We start from the raw sequence: 18,286 nt of genomic DNA on the forward strand, positions 1-18,286 counted from the left end.
TAAGTACTGGGAGCTATCAGAGAGTCATAGAAGCTCAAATAAGTAGTCACCTGTAATATCTTAATTCCTCCCTAAATTTTTTGCATCCTAAGAAAATTTCAAGAAAAAAAAATAGGAAGTACACAGATTTAGTATTTCACCAGTGACTTCCAGAGGGCTAGAAACAGGATTTATGAAGACTCCACATTTATGATGTTCATTATTCCATAGCTAATGTTACATGGATAAATACATTATTACGGTTATGTTATTGCTTACTACTGACTGGATCTCTTCATTATACTCCTGAGCATCATGAACTGAAAAAAACTATAGAAACAACAGCAGTATCATCTGATTAACAATGGGGAGATCAGTCCTGATAGAAAACGCTCTATACATGAGGCCAAAAATTACTTTGGATTAAGAATATTCTAGTAAAGCTTCCACATCTAAAAGGAGCATGAAGAATGAACATATTTTAATAATCTTTGAAAGACCAATTTAGCTAATATCAATAGATAGCTAGAGATTGTTGTAATTTCTTTTTATTTTTTTTTCCTGTATCTGTTCAGTTGTCCTGTGTAAAGAAAAAATAAATCAAGTGTGTGGTCAGGAGTAGTCTGCATTCACCTTCAGACTACTTGTGTATTCATACAGATGTGTTTAATTACAACTGCTTCAAAAGAATCCCAGGTTTTCAAAAGTTTATTTTAAGTTTGGAGACTAGACAAGGTCATACTGGTTTTACATCCTATGTGATATAAGTATATATACAAAGAAAAAAACAACATTGGAATATTACACAGCTTGAAGGTTTGCAAAGGTTATTTGTGTCTTAGTTATTTCTGTACTTACTGACACATCAGATGCATTGAGTATTATATTTCATAAGTTGTTGACTAGCAAAGATACAATCATTAGTACCCCAACTCTTCAAAATTCACACCAAACTTTATGAAGTTATTCAGAAAGAGAAAGTCAACCCTAAAATTAGAATTGGTAACGTGATAAATACTTTCAAAAGGATGTGGATAAAGTGAAGATGTTTAAAAGTTTAGTTTCATTCATCGTAAAATTAGCATGTTATAGTTACTCAACATAGTGAAGACTAGGTAATTCTTATGTGTACTCTACTTATGGTATTTTATTGATTTTAGTGTGAATTTAAATAGAATAAATTTATTTCACTTTGATGTCATTGACACAAATGACACAAAATCTACTTCATAATACTACTTAACAAGAATTTTCAACATTTTCATGTGTGGGAATCCCTTTGCTATCATCAATTTTGGGTGTCATAGGACAATAGGTATTCCATTGGACATGGAGTATTGTGAAGAGCATATAAAGCAGAGAGAAAATGAAAAAGCAAGAGAAACATTTCAATGTTTTTTCTAAAAGGTAACAAATATACTTCTAATCAACTTCCTTGGAAAATATTTTTAAAATAGGTATCAATAGAAAAAATTACAAAACATCATATGAAGCCATAATTTTGGAAAAGTAAGTCATCATAAAGCATTAGTAATAATAATTAAAATATACTCTTAAGAACGTATGTAATTTGCGAAGTAAAATGGCTAGATATTTGATGGGACAGTAAACCTTGAAAGAAATAAGAATCATTGGCTAAAGAGTAGGTATGCATGTGTGTATTTCTGAATCTAAGTAATTATTTGTCACATGACTCTAAAATTTAGCCAGTTAAAAATATTTCAAAATCCTAATTTTAAAGTTATCTAAAAAAGGCAATATGGAGGGAATAGCAATTTTGTTTTTGAAAGATGTTAAAAATTGATCCCCATTTCAGAGGCTTCAAATTCAAAATTTCATAATAAGAACAAGAAGTAGAAAGCATATGGGCAAGGAACCGACATGTGGCCAGCAGGTCTCCTTAGACCAACTAATTTTGTTCTTATTAAAAATGCCAGTACGATTGACTTTCTCTTTAAATTCTTCACTATGATTGAAGACCACTCCATATATACATCATTAAGAAATGCTGTTAACACATAGACAGACAAGACAGTAACAGTCTAGTGGCTTTTGTTATGCAGCACAAATATTAAAGGAAAAAAATAACTTAGCAGTGTTGCGAGGGACCTTAACATTTCGTACACATACCATCCTTTCTTTTCCAAGACACTTAATTTAAAACTCCAATAATTCTGTCTAAGCCTTATAAAATAAATACTTGTAAAGCTTATAAATTAGATGTTGCAGAGTTTTATGGAGGCAGTGTGAAGTTTAATTTGAGAGACATGTCAATGAAACCTCCAGTATCAATAACAAATTGATATGATAATTGCTTATTTTTTCAGGACCTTTGAAGCAAAATAAATAGAAATCAATTTTCATCTTGAAAGTGGTTTACTACTTTGTCATTAGTAAACACTTTGCTTTTCACAAATAACTCCACCTGTGCCTTCCAGGGAAACTACCACCAGTTTCAAATCTCAATAAGATGTTAGTTTCACAGGAAATGTGGAGATGAACAAAGAAATGATGAGTATGCTTGGCCAAGCTATGCAGCACTATATTAATATTTCTTTGCTAAATTTTTAAAAAAGAAATAACTCATGAGTATACTTTTTAAAGTAAATATAAAGATATGTAATTATCACCTAAAGGAAGATTTATATTTAAAGAGACAATATATATATATTTTTTGTTTCTTTGTGCAAACTGAGACTATGGGATTCTTTATGAAGGAAGTATTTGGAAATTAAATGGTTTCCTTCAAAAATAAAACTGCAGATTTAATTAACTGATATGAACTACAGATCAATCTACTGATATGCAGTCATGTTCTGTATATATGAGTAAACATGACACTTCTTTTAGGCAACTAATAGAAAATTCAATTAGAAAAAAAACATTGAATTATTTAGGTAATATACAATATAAAGAATGTAGAATAGAACCAAAAGAAAAAGAAGTCACATAATCTTTTATAAGAAATAATGAAAGTAAAATAAGAATTATAGTATCAGTACTGCATGTTACATATTCCTCTTTGAAATTTTGTGATAAACACTGACAGTGTTTGGTAGGCACAGAGAAACACTTAGGATAATGTAGAGTCATTACAGAAGAAAAAACTTATTGCTAACATTGCAGTATTCTTTTTATCAGAATTAGTTGAGTATTGATTGCAAAACTCAATGAACTCTTGCTCTTATTTGATGACTTTGAGATTTTTTTACCTTACCATAAAAAGAAGGTTACTTTCTTTCCCTAATATATTTCTACCAATGTGAATAATTCAGAAAACAATGAGAAAAGTAATTCACACTTAATGTGATGTTACTTAAGAGATTCGACCAATAAAAAAACAAATCAAATTAAATTATTGAAAAGGCAGGCTTAGACCTCTTTACAAAGACAGTTAGTTGCCTACCATAATTTGAGCACTTTCTCATGAAAAAAACTCATTCGGTTTCCTACAGATTTTGCACAGTTCATTCTATGGAGATACTTTTAGGGAAACAGGGAAGAAGTTTGTGAAATGGAGCCTTTCCTTATTCCTCCTCTGTGCAGCCCAGCAGCTCTGACCGCAACGTGATTCTCCCGTACCAGGACCAAGGAAGGATTCTTATGTGTCGTGCATAGATGGGAGGGTCGATGACGTTTTTTCTGTGAGTGTCATTGTCAAAATTGCCCTGGAAAACCTAATAAAGAAGAGCAGAAAATGTCAGACATACAACCTTTTTTCTTTGAAATTATTTTTATGTTCTTGTTTGGAACATTTTCTCCAAATGTGATATTTGAAAATTATTCATTTTCTTTTATTCAAAATATATTGCAGCTTCTTTTTAATAATAATTTTTAATGAAATGGTCAATTAATGTTTAAAGAGTTAAATAAGGCAAACCTTGATTGTCTAATGCAGGAATTCTTAGGTCTGTCATTTTCCTCTGCCTGTTTCTCTCAATTAGAAAAATGCCACAGATGCTTATTTTTTGCTTATGTCACAGGCTGACGTTAGTCATCTAGCTTGCTGAAGATACTCTGTTCCAAAGAGTGACTCAGGGATCCAAGCTGCTTGCAAAGTACAACTATCAAAGGGAGCATGTGGGCTCCACATTCACAACGGGAAAGGTGAGGGTGAGTTTGTAGACTGGGCAGGGTGTTTAAGAGAACAAGTATGGAAGCAGCTTATATGACTTCTGTCTATATCTATTTCACGTTACCTGACTATATGACTCCAGCCTAATAGCAAAGGAGGCTGGGCACTGGGGAGAAGCATATGGCTATTTGGTGAACACTAACAGTTTCTATCACAGTACTTTTTGCTCACTTCTTCTTACATAGAGAATAAAATTAACCCATCTCCAAATGAGATAAGTCAATCAATGATTTCTGAACTTTTTTTTTTTTTTTTGGCTTCATCTATTAATTCCTGGATCCATAAAGTACTATTTTGATCAATGTGACTTATAACATCCTGACACTTTGCATTGCACATCTGTTCTTCTCTCTTCTTTTGTAAAAATGCTTTTTTTTTGAGCTTTTCTATGGCCACTTGCTCTTCCCTAAAATACTTTTATAATAACTTGGACAAATGTCTGCTTCAGAAAACAAAACAAATTCAAAACACTGGGACCCTGATAGGAATGGCATTAAATCATAATTTATGTTGGGGTAAACTGAGGTATTTATATTATTTAGTATTTATCTGAAGATTTTATTCATTGTTCTATGTAGTTTCTGAGTATTTCTTGCTGAAGTGATTTCTAATTATTTTATATCTACTTTTTAAAAAATTTAGATTTAGGATTTTTAGATTTAGTTCAAATTTTTAGAGTAAAAAATCTCATCAAGCCTTTCTCTTTTCACTTTATGAAGCATCTTATAATTAGAAGATAATTTTCTTTCTTGTTTGACATCAGATTTCTTTCTTGTTTGGCATTAAAACATAAGTATGTGGTCAATGAAGAGACCTGAAAATAAAATCCACCAAAGTAGAAAACAAGAAACAAACAAAACTGTATCATCACATGACAGAATACCTAACTCATAACTTTGGGAATTCTGAAATTAAAGGGGATGCTCTAAAAGCCTTCTAGACTAGATTGGTTCAGTCTTATATGGTCACAAGTGTTCCTCTGGAAAGAAAAAAACAATATTCTCCTCAAAAGCATTAGACAGTTTGGAACTGATTAACAGAAGCAATAGACAAGACTGAAAAGTCTCTCTGCTGGTTCTGCTGTGATATCTAAATCCATGTTCATTTAGCAGGCAATTCATGCTGAGAAATGCCATGTCTTGCACTAAGGAATAACTCATTCTGGACTGAAATGTATTATTATGTAACAATGTCTCTGTTAGCAAAAGCTCGCAGGTACAGGACATACCATAAACACTTGCCCAAAATCTTGTGTGAGTAACAGAAAGTAAGCTCTGGATTACTGATATCGTCTCTGACATATGATGTTGGATTCAAATGCTTCACTGAGACTGTGGTGTTACAATTTAATATGGAATCTAAATCCAATTTTGTAGCCCTGCTAGTGAACTTAATGTATATCTTTGGGATAATAGAGTTTAAATTCATGAATTCTCATTACAAGATTTATAACAGCCCAAAATACGGTTGTAAACCACTTCTTGGGAAAGAAATACAGGAAGAAACAATTTTCTCTTAAGTGTCTGCTCCTCTGCACAGGTTTTGATAGAAACTAAGAACCCAGAAACTATTATTTGAATTATTATTTATACTTATATCTTTATAATGAAGAATACATACAGAGAAACTATATCAGCTCTGTAATTGAAAACAACCGTGAAATTTCTGATTTAATATGTGAAAGTCACGGATATTTGCATATTCATTTAAAAAATGAAGTTTCATGAAACATGATTTATAAAACAATAACATTCGTAGAAAAACAGCCAAAATCACCCAATTTACAGCCTCAAAGTACTGAAAATGTATTTTTATTTTCAGAGAACTCTCAGTACTGTCACAGTACAGAACACAAAGCACACACTTGCTAATTCCAGGATGGTTTGTACTTGTTGGGTAAACATGTGGCACCTGTGTTGTTTTCTTATCTCCAGCACTAGAAAGCCCCTGCTTAAGAACGCTACCTAAATGTTTCACCTTGTAAAGGAATGCAAACACAGTATTTTTAGTTAACTTCATAATATCTCTAAGATTTCTAGAAAGTGCTTTCACAGGCACATTTTAGAGATATAAGAATCTGAACTAAAACTGAAGTCTGAAACAACTGATGGAGAACACTAAATCTCCACATAGGAATGAAAATCTTTTATAAGAGAAAGACACAGTTTGATTTAGAAATTTTCAGGAAAACTGCACAAGTTTCAGTTCAGAGAGGAGGCTAATTAGCTGAGGACAAATTTGCTACTATATTCAGATATGATAATGCTATGGGGTCTCTCAGGCTTTTTCTAACATATGGGACCTTGAGAAAAAAGCACTGAAGGTCTTTGCAGGAGCTTCCATAATGACAACCTAAGAGAAGAGAAGAGAAAGAAAAATACAACTCCCTCAATCTAGCTATCTTGATCTTTTTTTTTCCCTAAGGTTAACTCTCTTGTGATGCTGGTTAAAAATACAAGACAGATTCTTGAGAGGATTCAAATCATCATGGAGAGAATATTAGATAAAATAAAACAATAAAATCTTTAGCAGCATTTTTATATTTTATGTAAGACGAACTACCATTCTTTGTTATTAACCACTGTCTTTTCAGGCCAGTGTAGACATCATCCATAGGAGGCCTCCAGTGATCATGGAACATAGTAACATTATCCTCCGCGACATAGTCAGAGAAGTGGGGCATATTTCAGTTTCTTTTAGCAGTCATGGATTGGGACTCTAAATATCAAAGAATCTCTTGGGGATTTCTTGCACATCTGATTTCTTTAGAAAATCATCTAGTTTGTAAAAATGTGTTTCTATTTGTCTTAAACGTAACTGATAAGAAGTTTTAAAGAGATTCCCATTGTTCTAATTTTTGGAACTTTTGTTCACATCATTCAAATAGTGAGTGGTTCTAAGCATTTTTAGATAGCTTCCCTATGTTCTTCCAGGCTAAACATCAGTATTTTAGTAAGATTTCAAGTGACCCTCACTTCATCCCTCTGCCCTTTTGTTGCCCCCTTATAGATTTCATTGTTTTTCTTCTGATATGTGGAGACTGTAGTTGAACCACATCTGGGATTTCAGATATTGGGGAAATACAAAGGTTGAATAAGACTTTCTAATGTTTTTTCTATTGATTGTATTTGCTTTGTTTATGGTATCAAGCATACCATTGGCTTTACTGTTATGGTATCAAGCATACCAATATCTGTACACTGATCTGCTGTTCTTAAGGTATAGAGGACAAAGACAAAGATCCATTTTCCTAGGGAAGCATGTATGTGTGTGTGTGCTGAGGTGTTGGGGCTGAAAGCTAAGAATTCTTTATTCAACATACATAATTTCAATCCTTCGTGCTTTCATCCAGAGTGCTTATGGAGAAGTTAAATAAGAACAGTCTTTGGTAGCTCTGATCCTCAGAAATCCTGTTTTTATCTAATTCTATGCATATAATAAAAGAAACTGAGATTTGGAAGAGAACTCAGAGATCTGCTGTCAATAACTTTTCCCTCTAATATTTTTAACATGGAACTTGCAGCCTACCCATGGCATGCCTCAACACAATAGGACAAGAATATATTTAGATAGTTTGAACATCTATCTTTTTATGAGGCTAAAATGTATATCTCTCTCACTTCAATCTATTGAATCTAGTGCTTAATTCTCAATGAAAATAGAACAAATTTAGCCCATCAAAAAAAACTTTTTGATACGCTTAACAATAATTGACACAAATCTCTCAAAATGTCAACTTAGGTGCTCCAGACTAAACATTCATGCTTCCTTAAAAAGTTCCTCATGTTGCATGATTTTCAGACTTATAATCTTGATTGCATTCCATTAGATAACACCTGTTTTAACTATGGTTCAATGAAAGTGTGGTATTTATTGAGACATAGAATGTAGGCATATTGTGAATAGCTCAAAAGATAGAGTGCACCTTTATTGCAGATGCAATATTTCCATCAATGCAGTCTAAACTGTAAAATTATTATATTGAATGTTGGGTTATAGTTGATTTATGGTCAAATAAATTTTGGATATTTTCATAATTTCTCCTAAGCAAAGGATTTCCAAGTTTTTTACTTGTATCTATTTTATAAAGGAACCATTTATATATTATATTAAGTATATAATTCTGATTTTTGTGGGTGACATAAGGGACAGATGCTTATTAGTTTATAGTTCAGGATCATAAAACTTATTTTTACATACCTAGTGTCAACATTACTTGAATTTTTTGGACTGTCAAAAATTTAAGAGTTACATCTTGAATCAATGCTTTAAGTGATGTAAAGTCTTATTAAAATTTTCATGGAATTAGTATGCATGAATAAAGTCAAACATAACATTTTCCATTTGAATAGTTTGGAAGAGAGGCTTCATTGTTTCTAATTCTATGTCTATATTGTCATTAATATTTTAGGCTAATCTGCAATTTATGTTTTACTTTGCCCTATATGAGAGCATTCCAAAAATCAATTTTTTAATTAAAACGTAAATAAACATTAAAATATATAGAAATTTACTTTTTAAAAAATTTTAGTTAGTGGTATAAATCTATATCAGATTAAAAAAATCTTATTGGAAGCTTTGCATATATGAACCTTCTATTGGTGATTGGCTATAAAATGTCTGAAACCAAAGTTTAATTCTTTTAGCCAAAATAGACTGCAGTTATCCTTCAGCGAATTCAATTTTCTAGGAAAATTTACCAGCATCCTGAAACCATTTCATGATTGAATGGCTAGTATATTATTCTTGATGGTTTTCTCTGCAATCAATTCCACTAAACCAATGAAACTCTGTAACAAAATTAGCCTCAATATGAGTACATTCTTCAAGATGTAATAAGGAAAAAAAGAAATTCATTACCAGTTAAATTTCAATATTCTAGGAAATGTTTCTTTGGAAAATAGTGATATTGAGAATTGCATTCTAAGAGCGTCACCAAAAAAGCAGGAGTTTCTGTTGGAGCCACAGACTGTGTTAACAACTGTCTATGTTGATCATCATTTTGCAGAATGAGCTGGGAGATGGGCCTTCACTATAGGGCATCCCAACAATACTGCAGCACAAATTGTCATCCACAGAAAGGAACAGAGAGCTGCCACATTGTCTTCCATCCCATAGCATCCCAAGTAGAACCATTACCTTTCAAAGTTGCAGATGAAATAAGGTCATAGCCAACTGAAACAATCTGTCAGCAGGTGAAAGTCAAATGGAAAAATAATTCAACCAAAATGTATACATACGACCTTAAAGTAGAGTCAAAGACAATGATAAAGTTACATGTCCCAATTTGTGAAAATATGTGTACAATCTACAGATAAAAGATCAAATGCAAAGAGAACTTGTTTTTATATCAACCACTAGCTGTAACATATTAGACAATAACTTTACTTTTCTGTATCCAGAAAGAGTTGACCATCTTGTCTTCTTTGCAAGAAACATATATCTAGACACATCTTAATCTTGAGTTTACTTGCGTGTACTATGTTGAAGCAAGCTGCTGACCATCAAATCTTTTCTCTATTGAACAGCTCTTCTGCAGAATTTGGGATGTGTCAAATCTAGTGTAGGCACAGTGTTTACAGACACATGTCATTCCAGTGATTAGTGTACAGTCCACAAAACCTTGTGTAATAGGAATGTGCAGTAAGATGTTAACCTTACCCAAGGAGGAGTCTAATTTTTGCCCTCAGCTCCTGGGAGGTAATCTCTGGCCTGTCTGATAAGTGTTTTTGTTTTCCAGGGGGCCCTGGGCTACACCAGATGGCCTATGTTAACATTGTGGTTTACAGTGGGGTCTTCAGGTTAGCTTGACCACTGAAAGGGAGGAAACTAAGGTTGGCCATGGTCAGCCATAGCTAAGGTCAACCAAGTCTACATGTCTGAGCTTCCATGAAAACTCTGAATACTAAGGCTAAGGTGAGCTTCCTGGTTGGCAATACTCTGGGCTTAATGTCACATAACATGGCTAAGAGAAGTTAGTACTCTCCGGAAGTTTCCAAGACAACTGAAAGCTCATGCCTGGACTCTCCTGGAGCCTACCCCATATGCCTCTTCCCTTAGATGATTTGTATCCATATCCTTTCATGGTGATAAACTGTAACAGTGAGAATAATAATTTTAATTGTGTTGGTGAGTTTTTCTGCTGAATTATCAAACCTGAGAATAATCTTGGGGAACTGCAAATATGCAATTGATGTCAAAAGTGAGGGTGGGTTTGGGGAATCCTGAACTTCGCAATGAGTAACTGGTGTTGAAAAGCAACAGGTTTCATATAAGTTTTGATGTCTGAAACACTGACAGGTGGAAAAGGAACCTCAATTGTCTGAAAGGATTGCATCTACAACCTCCCCAACATCACGTGCCAGCCTGTGACAGACATTCAGGCTTTAAAGTTAATTGTGAACTTTTTTCTATTCTGATTCTTTGAATGAATCCTGAAAGGACAATCCACTGAAATTTATTTATTTTGGCCCATGCATACATTTTCTAAACCTTCTACTGTTAGGTTCTACTCCTTCTATTTTTACTTGCTCTTCTTATTTTCAATTTCTGGATGATACTGATTCTCAGGGACATGAATCTGATGAGCATATCAAACAGCTGGGGTTACTCGTCCTCTTGCATATTTCAGTAACAAAAACATTTAACATCTTTATTCTCCTGTATTTCTTTAATATCATTTCCATCAAAGCTTATAGGTCCTTTGAGAAATACTACTTTGGCCATCTACTTGGGATTATTTTGCAATCCCTTAAGAAACTGCAGTCAGATTTTCTGAAGGCTACTGTGCATGGTCATACATATAAAACTCTGCACCGTAATTCATATCAGATATTCATTTTTTTTTCTGTGTTCCCTTTCAAATAATGTTTTGTTCCATGAGCCCTTTGAAAAATGTAGACCCTGGTTGCTTCAGAGATTTCTTTGCTTCCCAAGATTTCTCCATGAAATTACCTGAGGCTTTCAAACTGTCTATTTAACTTCAAAAGTCTAATTATAGAACATTTTTGCTTGATAGGAGAAGTGAAAAACAAAACATGGGGAGAGGTTCCAGTCTTTCTTTCACAATGGCTTGGTTCATTTTAAACCATTAAAATGAATATATGGGTTCTCTAAAAAAATTATTTCCATTCTAACTGTTGCTCTCAAGAAATTTCTTGTGGCTCTAAAGTTTTCTTTCAATTGTAATTATGTAAAAAAGTAGGTTTGTGGGTTCAAGAAATGCTCTATTTCACTGACCTAATCTGGCTTTGCCTCATGTTCCTAGTGTATATAAATCTCTGATTATATCCCAAGAAATTCTTAACTACACCACAAATTTGATGTTCACTTACAATTTTTGCAGTATTATTTGCACTCTACTGCTCCTTCTGTTAGATTTTTTTTCCTCAAAATGCACAAATGAAAAATTCCAATAATAATTGGCCAAAAAAAATGCAAACATTTTTCCCCCCTACCTTGGCAATAAAAGTCCGTATTTCTGGCCCTTTATTGCTTCTCAAATTGCCAGATTCTCTTTGGTTTCTTTGTAGTTGACATGAAAGCTGGTTGGGGAACATAATTCTTCACTGGGAAGGAAAGCTGTGTGATAGCTTTCTAAAATTCATTCTTTCTTGGATCCTCTGGAATTCAAGAGTATTGGAAAGTGGAGGAAATAGCACATCTTTGATAGTATTTTTTAAAACATTTAACTTCTGGCTTTTCATAGAAGAGTTCAACTGCTCCTAAAAAGGTATGAGATTAGGGGATCCTATTCTCCCCAGTAACATCAACTTCTCTGTTACTAGCAAGCTGGCATAGATGATATTTGTGATTCCCTAGTCCACTGTGAGAGTAACAAGTTGAGCTAGGAATTGCCGACATACCCTTAGCCAGATGAGAGACAAATGGGACTGGTCCAAGTGGCCATCTCCATTCATTCTATGGACTGTTTTCATGCGTAAGTTTGGCTTCGACTAGGTGGAGAGCTGGTAGCTCTTAGAAAGAGCCCAAAGAGCCTCAGTAAGAAGTTCATGTTACCTTTGTTATTAGGTCTTGACCCTGGGAAAAAAGACCTAGTGAAAAATCAAAGCAAAAGCGTTTATCTTCCTTGACTGTTATCTTCCTTTTCCCAAGCTTGCTGGTATTTAGAATGCAGAGTCTAAAAGCCAGGAGGTAGGACACACCACCATACTTAACTTCTTTTATGATGAAAGTCTCCTTAATAAGAGATATTAGTCTTAACTAATAGAGATATTAGTCTTAACTTCTTTTATGATGAAAGTCTCCTTAATAAGAATATCTTAGGAAATATATCACACAGGATGATTGCCTATAAAGATTTATGAAACATAAAATATGCCATTCTAAACTGTGGCTATATATTTAAACTATCTGCCTTTCACTACTCAGATTTTGACTGCCATAAGAAATATTCCTACAGAAAAAGTAGAATTGGGAAATCAACTACTTTTCAAAGACACCTCCAGGAGATATTACTAGGAGTAGTCAGAAAGTAAGGCATCTAATTTTTCTTTTTAGTCAAACATCAGAAATGTAGAAATGCCTTTCCTCTTTCCTGTAAAAGCACAGAGCGACTTGCCTCGCTATTGAAGCTCAAAGCTCATCTCTCAAACTTTCATCCTAAATCAGACTAGGTGTTTTCCAACTCATCAAAACAATTTGAGACTCTACCCCTGAATCTACGCTTCATGATAGATATAAAAATGATGTGGCAATAGTAATTCTTGCTACATCAGGAGAGTTTTCCTCACTTCAAGTCTCATTGAAGAGTTTCACCCTATCCTTGTCAGAAATGACTTAATATCAAGCTCTATGTATGAATACAGCAGTGATTTAAGCACTCAGCTATGACTTCTAAGCCAGACTAGTGATGAACTGAAAAGAGTATTAGGGAGGGAGAGAAGACAATCCCAGAGATGGATGAAGAGATGGCAAAGTGGAATCATACAGCTGAAGCAGGGTGCCTAGGTGTGAGCGTAAGCGTGTACTGCCTGGGCACAGAAAGGAGTCATTCTCCTTTATCCTCTCTCCTGAGCACCCTTAGTAGACCGTTTGGCCAGCTACAAGACATGGAAGATGTTAATTGGAAACAAGATTGCAAAGTCAAATATTAGGAATATACATATACTACAGAATGTATCATTTATCTGAAATTCAAATTTAACCAGGTGTCTGTATTTTTATTTGCCAAATCTGGCAACACTATATGAAGAACGTAAGGAATGTCAGCCCCAAGCTGAGCAGTCACAAACTCTTCTTTGGTATAAGCTAAATTTGGGTCTTTGTTTTTCCTTTTCTTAATGAGTTGAGGGTATGTTATTATCAAAATATACTTGTTCCCAGAAGGGAAAAGTAAACTTTGCTATTAATTACAGATATTGGAGTACTACCAAAAGGAAGAAAAGAAATAAAAGTGCAATTTTGTTATGTAAAAGTTATTATTTTCATTCAATATGAGGAATGTCTTCCTTTAATTATTATTATATACTATATATTTTATTTATCTGTTCAAAATTGATTTTGTTTCTAACTTTATTGGAAACAAGGAAATTAGGTCTTGTGTTCAGTTTTCTGAGTTTGGTCCTCTGTTCACAGCTTCAGAAAAACTGAGAGGAATGCCCCTTCACACAGGTATCATCACTGAATTGTCTCTTATTAAAGTTATTTTTTAATCAATCTATGTCTCAAATTATACCAGAAACTTTTTGATGATGAGAAATGTGTTGCCTCTTTAATAAGTGCCCTGAAGGGCTTATTACAGGTGTGTTTGTCCCGAGAGTGCTCTATACAAATTAACATACTTTCTCTTTGAGATTCAACCAAAGGAACTACATAAAATTCACTGCCAAATGACTAACTTTATAGGGTGTGGCAGATTTAGAAATCTTTTTATAGTTTCCCATAAATACGGACATATTACAAGTGTCATTTATTCTTTTTCAGACTTAAACTGTGAAAAAGTAGAAAAATATTGCCACATTAATTAAGTCATTGTGAAAGTGTTAAAAGAGAGAATTTTAATTGCTTCACATATTGCAGCTGATGGTGGGATGGTGGATAGTAAAAATGGCATATGTATCACGTCGAACTAATGTCTTTGAGCATTTTTTTTTACCATATAATTAACAAAGTATTAGTTGTTTGGTGATTATTTAGAAATAAAATGGGTTCAAAATTTTGCTGTATTCTAATTGATATAGTTTGGATACCCGTTCCCCCTAAATCTCATGTCAGTATGAGATCCTCAGTGTTGGAGGTGGAGCCTAGTGGGAGGTGTGCGGGTCACAGGGGCACATCACTCATGTATGGCTTGGTGTCCTCCCTAGTGTATTGAATGAGTTCTTGCTCCATTAGTTCACAGGAGAGCTGGTTGTTAGAAAATAATGTGGCAGCTGCTCCTCTCTGTCGCTCCTTCTCTTGCCATATGATGAGCCTGCTCTCTCTTTGACTTCTGCCATGAGTAAAAAATGTTTCCTGATGTCTCACGAGAAGCCAAGCATATTCTACTGCCATGCTTGCACAGCCTGCAGAACCATGAGCCAAATAAACCTCCTTTCTTTATAAATTACCCAGTCTTAGGCATTCCTTAATAATAACACAAAACAGGCTAACACCACTAGTCAATGGTTAATGCTAATACTTCAACAATCAAAACAACGACATGGTTACTAGCATACTCAGATTGATCAAGTACTTGTTTTCCTCGTAGGAGAGAAAACTATCCGATTCACATAAAATACGATGGTAGTTTCTTTCTATTAAAAATACTAAGTTTCTTTCAGCTAACATCTTCTGCTTTCATCAGGTTCATCACTATCTCTTAATGAATGACAGCATCACTGAATTTTAAATAATTTTTTAAAGTTGGATAGCCTTGATCATTCTACTGGGGAGCTAATCACTAATCAATATTTTTAATATGTTAGCATTTTTAATCAATGCATAGAGTCACAGTTGGGCTAACACTTGGTGATTTTTCACAGTAGTAGTACAAGAATGACCTAAATAAAAGCAGGAGTAATTTTTTCATTTTGAAATATTCTCATTATGCAATTAGGTCTATTAATAAATCGAACATAAACATGAGATATTCAGAATTTTAAGTGGACACATTTTTTAGTGATTTCTGATGAATGATGGAAGATTGAGAAGCTAAAAAAAGATAATTTTAACTTTTTTTTATCATTTGAACACTGGGAAAAGTAAGGTAATAACGCATGTAATATAAACAACATTTATATTATTTTTCATTTATGAATATTTTACTTTGATAATACTGCTATGTAACATATTACTCGTGTTTTTCACACATATTTTTTTCATTTTTGCAGAAACGTGCTAACTAGAAAAACTACACTGTTCCAAATGTTGAGGGAGTTTATCCAACTTGCTGAAAATGTAACTCTGAGTTTGGAGACAAAAGATAATTAGCAAGAAAAAACAATGAGCATATATTTATTCCTTATTATTGTATTATCCTGACTTGTTTTCTCCTTTCTCCATAAATTTATTAAGAATGATGTTTCGTAGCATCTGTGCTAGGTGGTTATCTGTCATTAAATAATAGTCATAGCAGCAGGGACATTCTTCCTACTTCTTGCCCCCAACCCACCCTAATATTGGTGAGTTTTTTGGATTTTCTACCTGATGTTTATTTGTTTTCACCACCTAATTGTTGTTAGACAGCATTCTGCTTTTGCTCTTTTGTTTTTTAATGATTAAGTTTAAAAGGTCCCGTTGCCATCAAGAAAAGTAAATGCTTCATTGGCCACAATTAACTGCATATTTTATATCGACAGTATTTAATATTAGAAAATGTGAAATAACATACAAAGGATTTTCTTAGAAATCTCAAAATTATCCCTTGAGGAAGGACAACTGGTTTTCCATTGATGTTTCCAAATAAACTGAATGACTTCTTACAATCACTGAGCTCCTTAAGATAGAATGGCTTCGGGTTGTTCCTGTGGCTGATGAGTACTCTGGTTTGTCTTTTATTTCCAGCATCTAGCCAGTTGTTCCTTTCTACAGTTGCACTTACATTAGGCACTAGCCCTCTCTGTGCTCATCTCTATCCCATAAGCCCCATCTCCTCTTCTCTCCTTTCTTTCCTACTCTTAAACCCTTCCTTATGCTAGATTCAGGAGCAAACATCTTTGGTCAGGTAGGACCCTTGGAGCTTATGTTAAACTTGGAAATGGAAGCATAATACTTTTTGTAGGGGACCCAGGGCTATTTGCCCTTGGACTTGCATCCATTTTTCTGTCTTGCTTTTGACCCCAGGACCCCACAACTCATTCTGATAAGTGGGTCCCTATTATGTTCTCTGTGTACCTTAACAACTGTTATCACACTACTCATGGATGACAATAGGCTGCTTTCTGAATTCAATTTATTTAACTAGATTGTCCTTTTCCAAACTCAGCAGGCAGATCTAGGCCTGCAAACCACTTTCACTTTGCTAAATCAATTATTCTGTACTTAGATATTTCCTGATAGATTTCATTCTTGGTCAGAGGCCTTAGCAAAATTTACAAACATCCATTCTATTTCGGGCAAGGGTATGAATTATAAAAGCAACACAGCAAACCATAGGATTGCCTCGAATTTGATAATATGTATAGTACAATGAACTGAATGCTTATGTGTCCCCCAAATTCATATGTTGAACTACTTATCCTCAAGGTGATGGTATTAAGAGGTGAGGTCTTTGGGAGGTGATTAGGTCATGACAGCAGAGCCCTTATGAATGCAATTAGTGCTCTTATAGAAGAGACCACACAGAGAGCTTCTTCACCCCCTTTCCTACCATGTTGAGGACACAGCCAGAAGTGCCGTCTATGAACAACCAAGTGTGCCCCAACTAGAAGCTGAGTCTCCTAGTGCCTTCATCTTGGACTTGCCAGCCTCTAAAACTGGCAGAAATAAATGCCTGTTGTTTATAAACTGCCTGGATTATGGTATTTTGTTAGATCAATCTGAATAGATTAAGATATATAGATTACAGAAATAAGTGAATTCTTTTTTTTTTAAAAGAAAAAAAAAAGAACGAAGGAGAGGAAGAAAAAAGAAGAGAAAGAGGGAGAGAGAACGGGAGTATTGCTTTATTGCCCAGGCTACAATGCAGTCTAAAAATGGGTATTGAAAACCTCTTTTATGCCAATAATTGTGCTTAACAATGGAGACAGGAAGGAATAGGGAAGAAAATAACAAACAAGCAGCCAACCAATATTTCTTAAACCTATGGAATGCTATGCAATTACTGAGGAGTGATTTACTTCCAATTATGTAGTCACTTTTGGAATAGGTATGATGTGGTACTGATAAGAATGTGTGTTTTGTGTATTTGAAGTGGAGAGTTCTATAAATGTTTATTAAGATTACTTGTTCCGGGTCTGAGTTCAAGTCCTGGATATCCTTGTTAATTTTCTGTCTCATTGATCTGTCTAATATTGACAATGTGATGTTACAGTCTCCCACTATTATTGTGTGGGAGTCTAAGTCTCTTTATAAGTCATTAAGAACTTGTCTTATGTATCTGGGTGCTCCTGTATTGGGTGCGTATATATTTAGGATCGTTAGCTCTTCTTGTTGCATTGATCCTTTTACCATTATGTAATGTCCTTTGCCTCTTTTGATCTTTGTTGCTTTAAAGTCTATTTTATCAGAGGCGAGAATTGCAACTCCTGCTTTTTATTTATTTATTTATTTTTGCTCTCCATTTGGTTGGTAAATCTTCCTCCATCCCTTTGTTTTGAGTCTTTGTGTATCGTTGCATGTGAGATGGGTCTGAATGCAGCATACCAATGGGTTTTGGCTTATTATCCAATTTGCCTGTTTGTATCTTTTGATTGGGGTATGTAGTTGATTTAAATTTAGGATTAATAATAATATATGTGAGTTTAATACTGCCATTTGATGCTAGCTGGCTGTTTTGCCCATTAGTTGATGTAAATTCTTCATTATGTTGATGCTCTTTACTTTTTGGTATATTTTTGGAAAGGCTGATATTGGTTGTTCCTTTATATGTGCAGTGCTTCTTTCAGAAGCTCTTGTAAAGTAGGCTTGGTGGTGGTGAAATCTCTAAGTACTTGCTTGTTCACAAAAAATTTTATTTTTCCTTTGCTTGTGAAGCTTAACTTGGCTGGATATGAAATTCTGGGTTGAAAG

At 34.1% G+C, this 18,286-nt stretch overlaps 1 protein-coding gene across 1 annotated transcript in view; it reads right to left on the bottom strand.

The window, feature by feature from the left end:
* Positions 1-671: 671 nt before the first annotated feature.
* The window catches only part of EDIL3 (EGF like repeats and discoidin domains 3), a 449,134-nt gene continuing 431,519 nt past the window's right edge, over positions 672-18,286 (bottom strand). The window contains exon 11 of the mRNA XM_064376103.1: positions 672-3,656. Coding sequence (XP_064232173.1) covers positions 3,507-3,656 — 150 coding nt within the window. The 3' untranslated portion in view covers positions 672-3,506. The remainder of the gene's footprint in view (positions 3,657-18,286) is intronic.

Source organism: Aotus nancymaae, unplaced genomic scaffold (genome assembly GCF_030222135.1).
Source record: "Aotus nancymaae isolate 86718 unplaced genomic scaffold, 86718_ANA_hifiasm-v0.15.2.pri h1tg000014l, whole genome shotgun sequence".
Lineage (NCBI taxonomy): Eukaryota > Metazoa > Chordata > Mammalia > Primates > Aotidae > Aotus > Aotus nancymaae.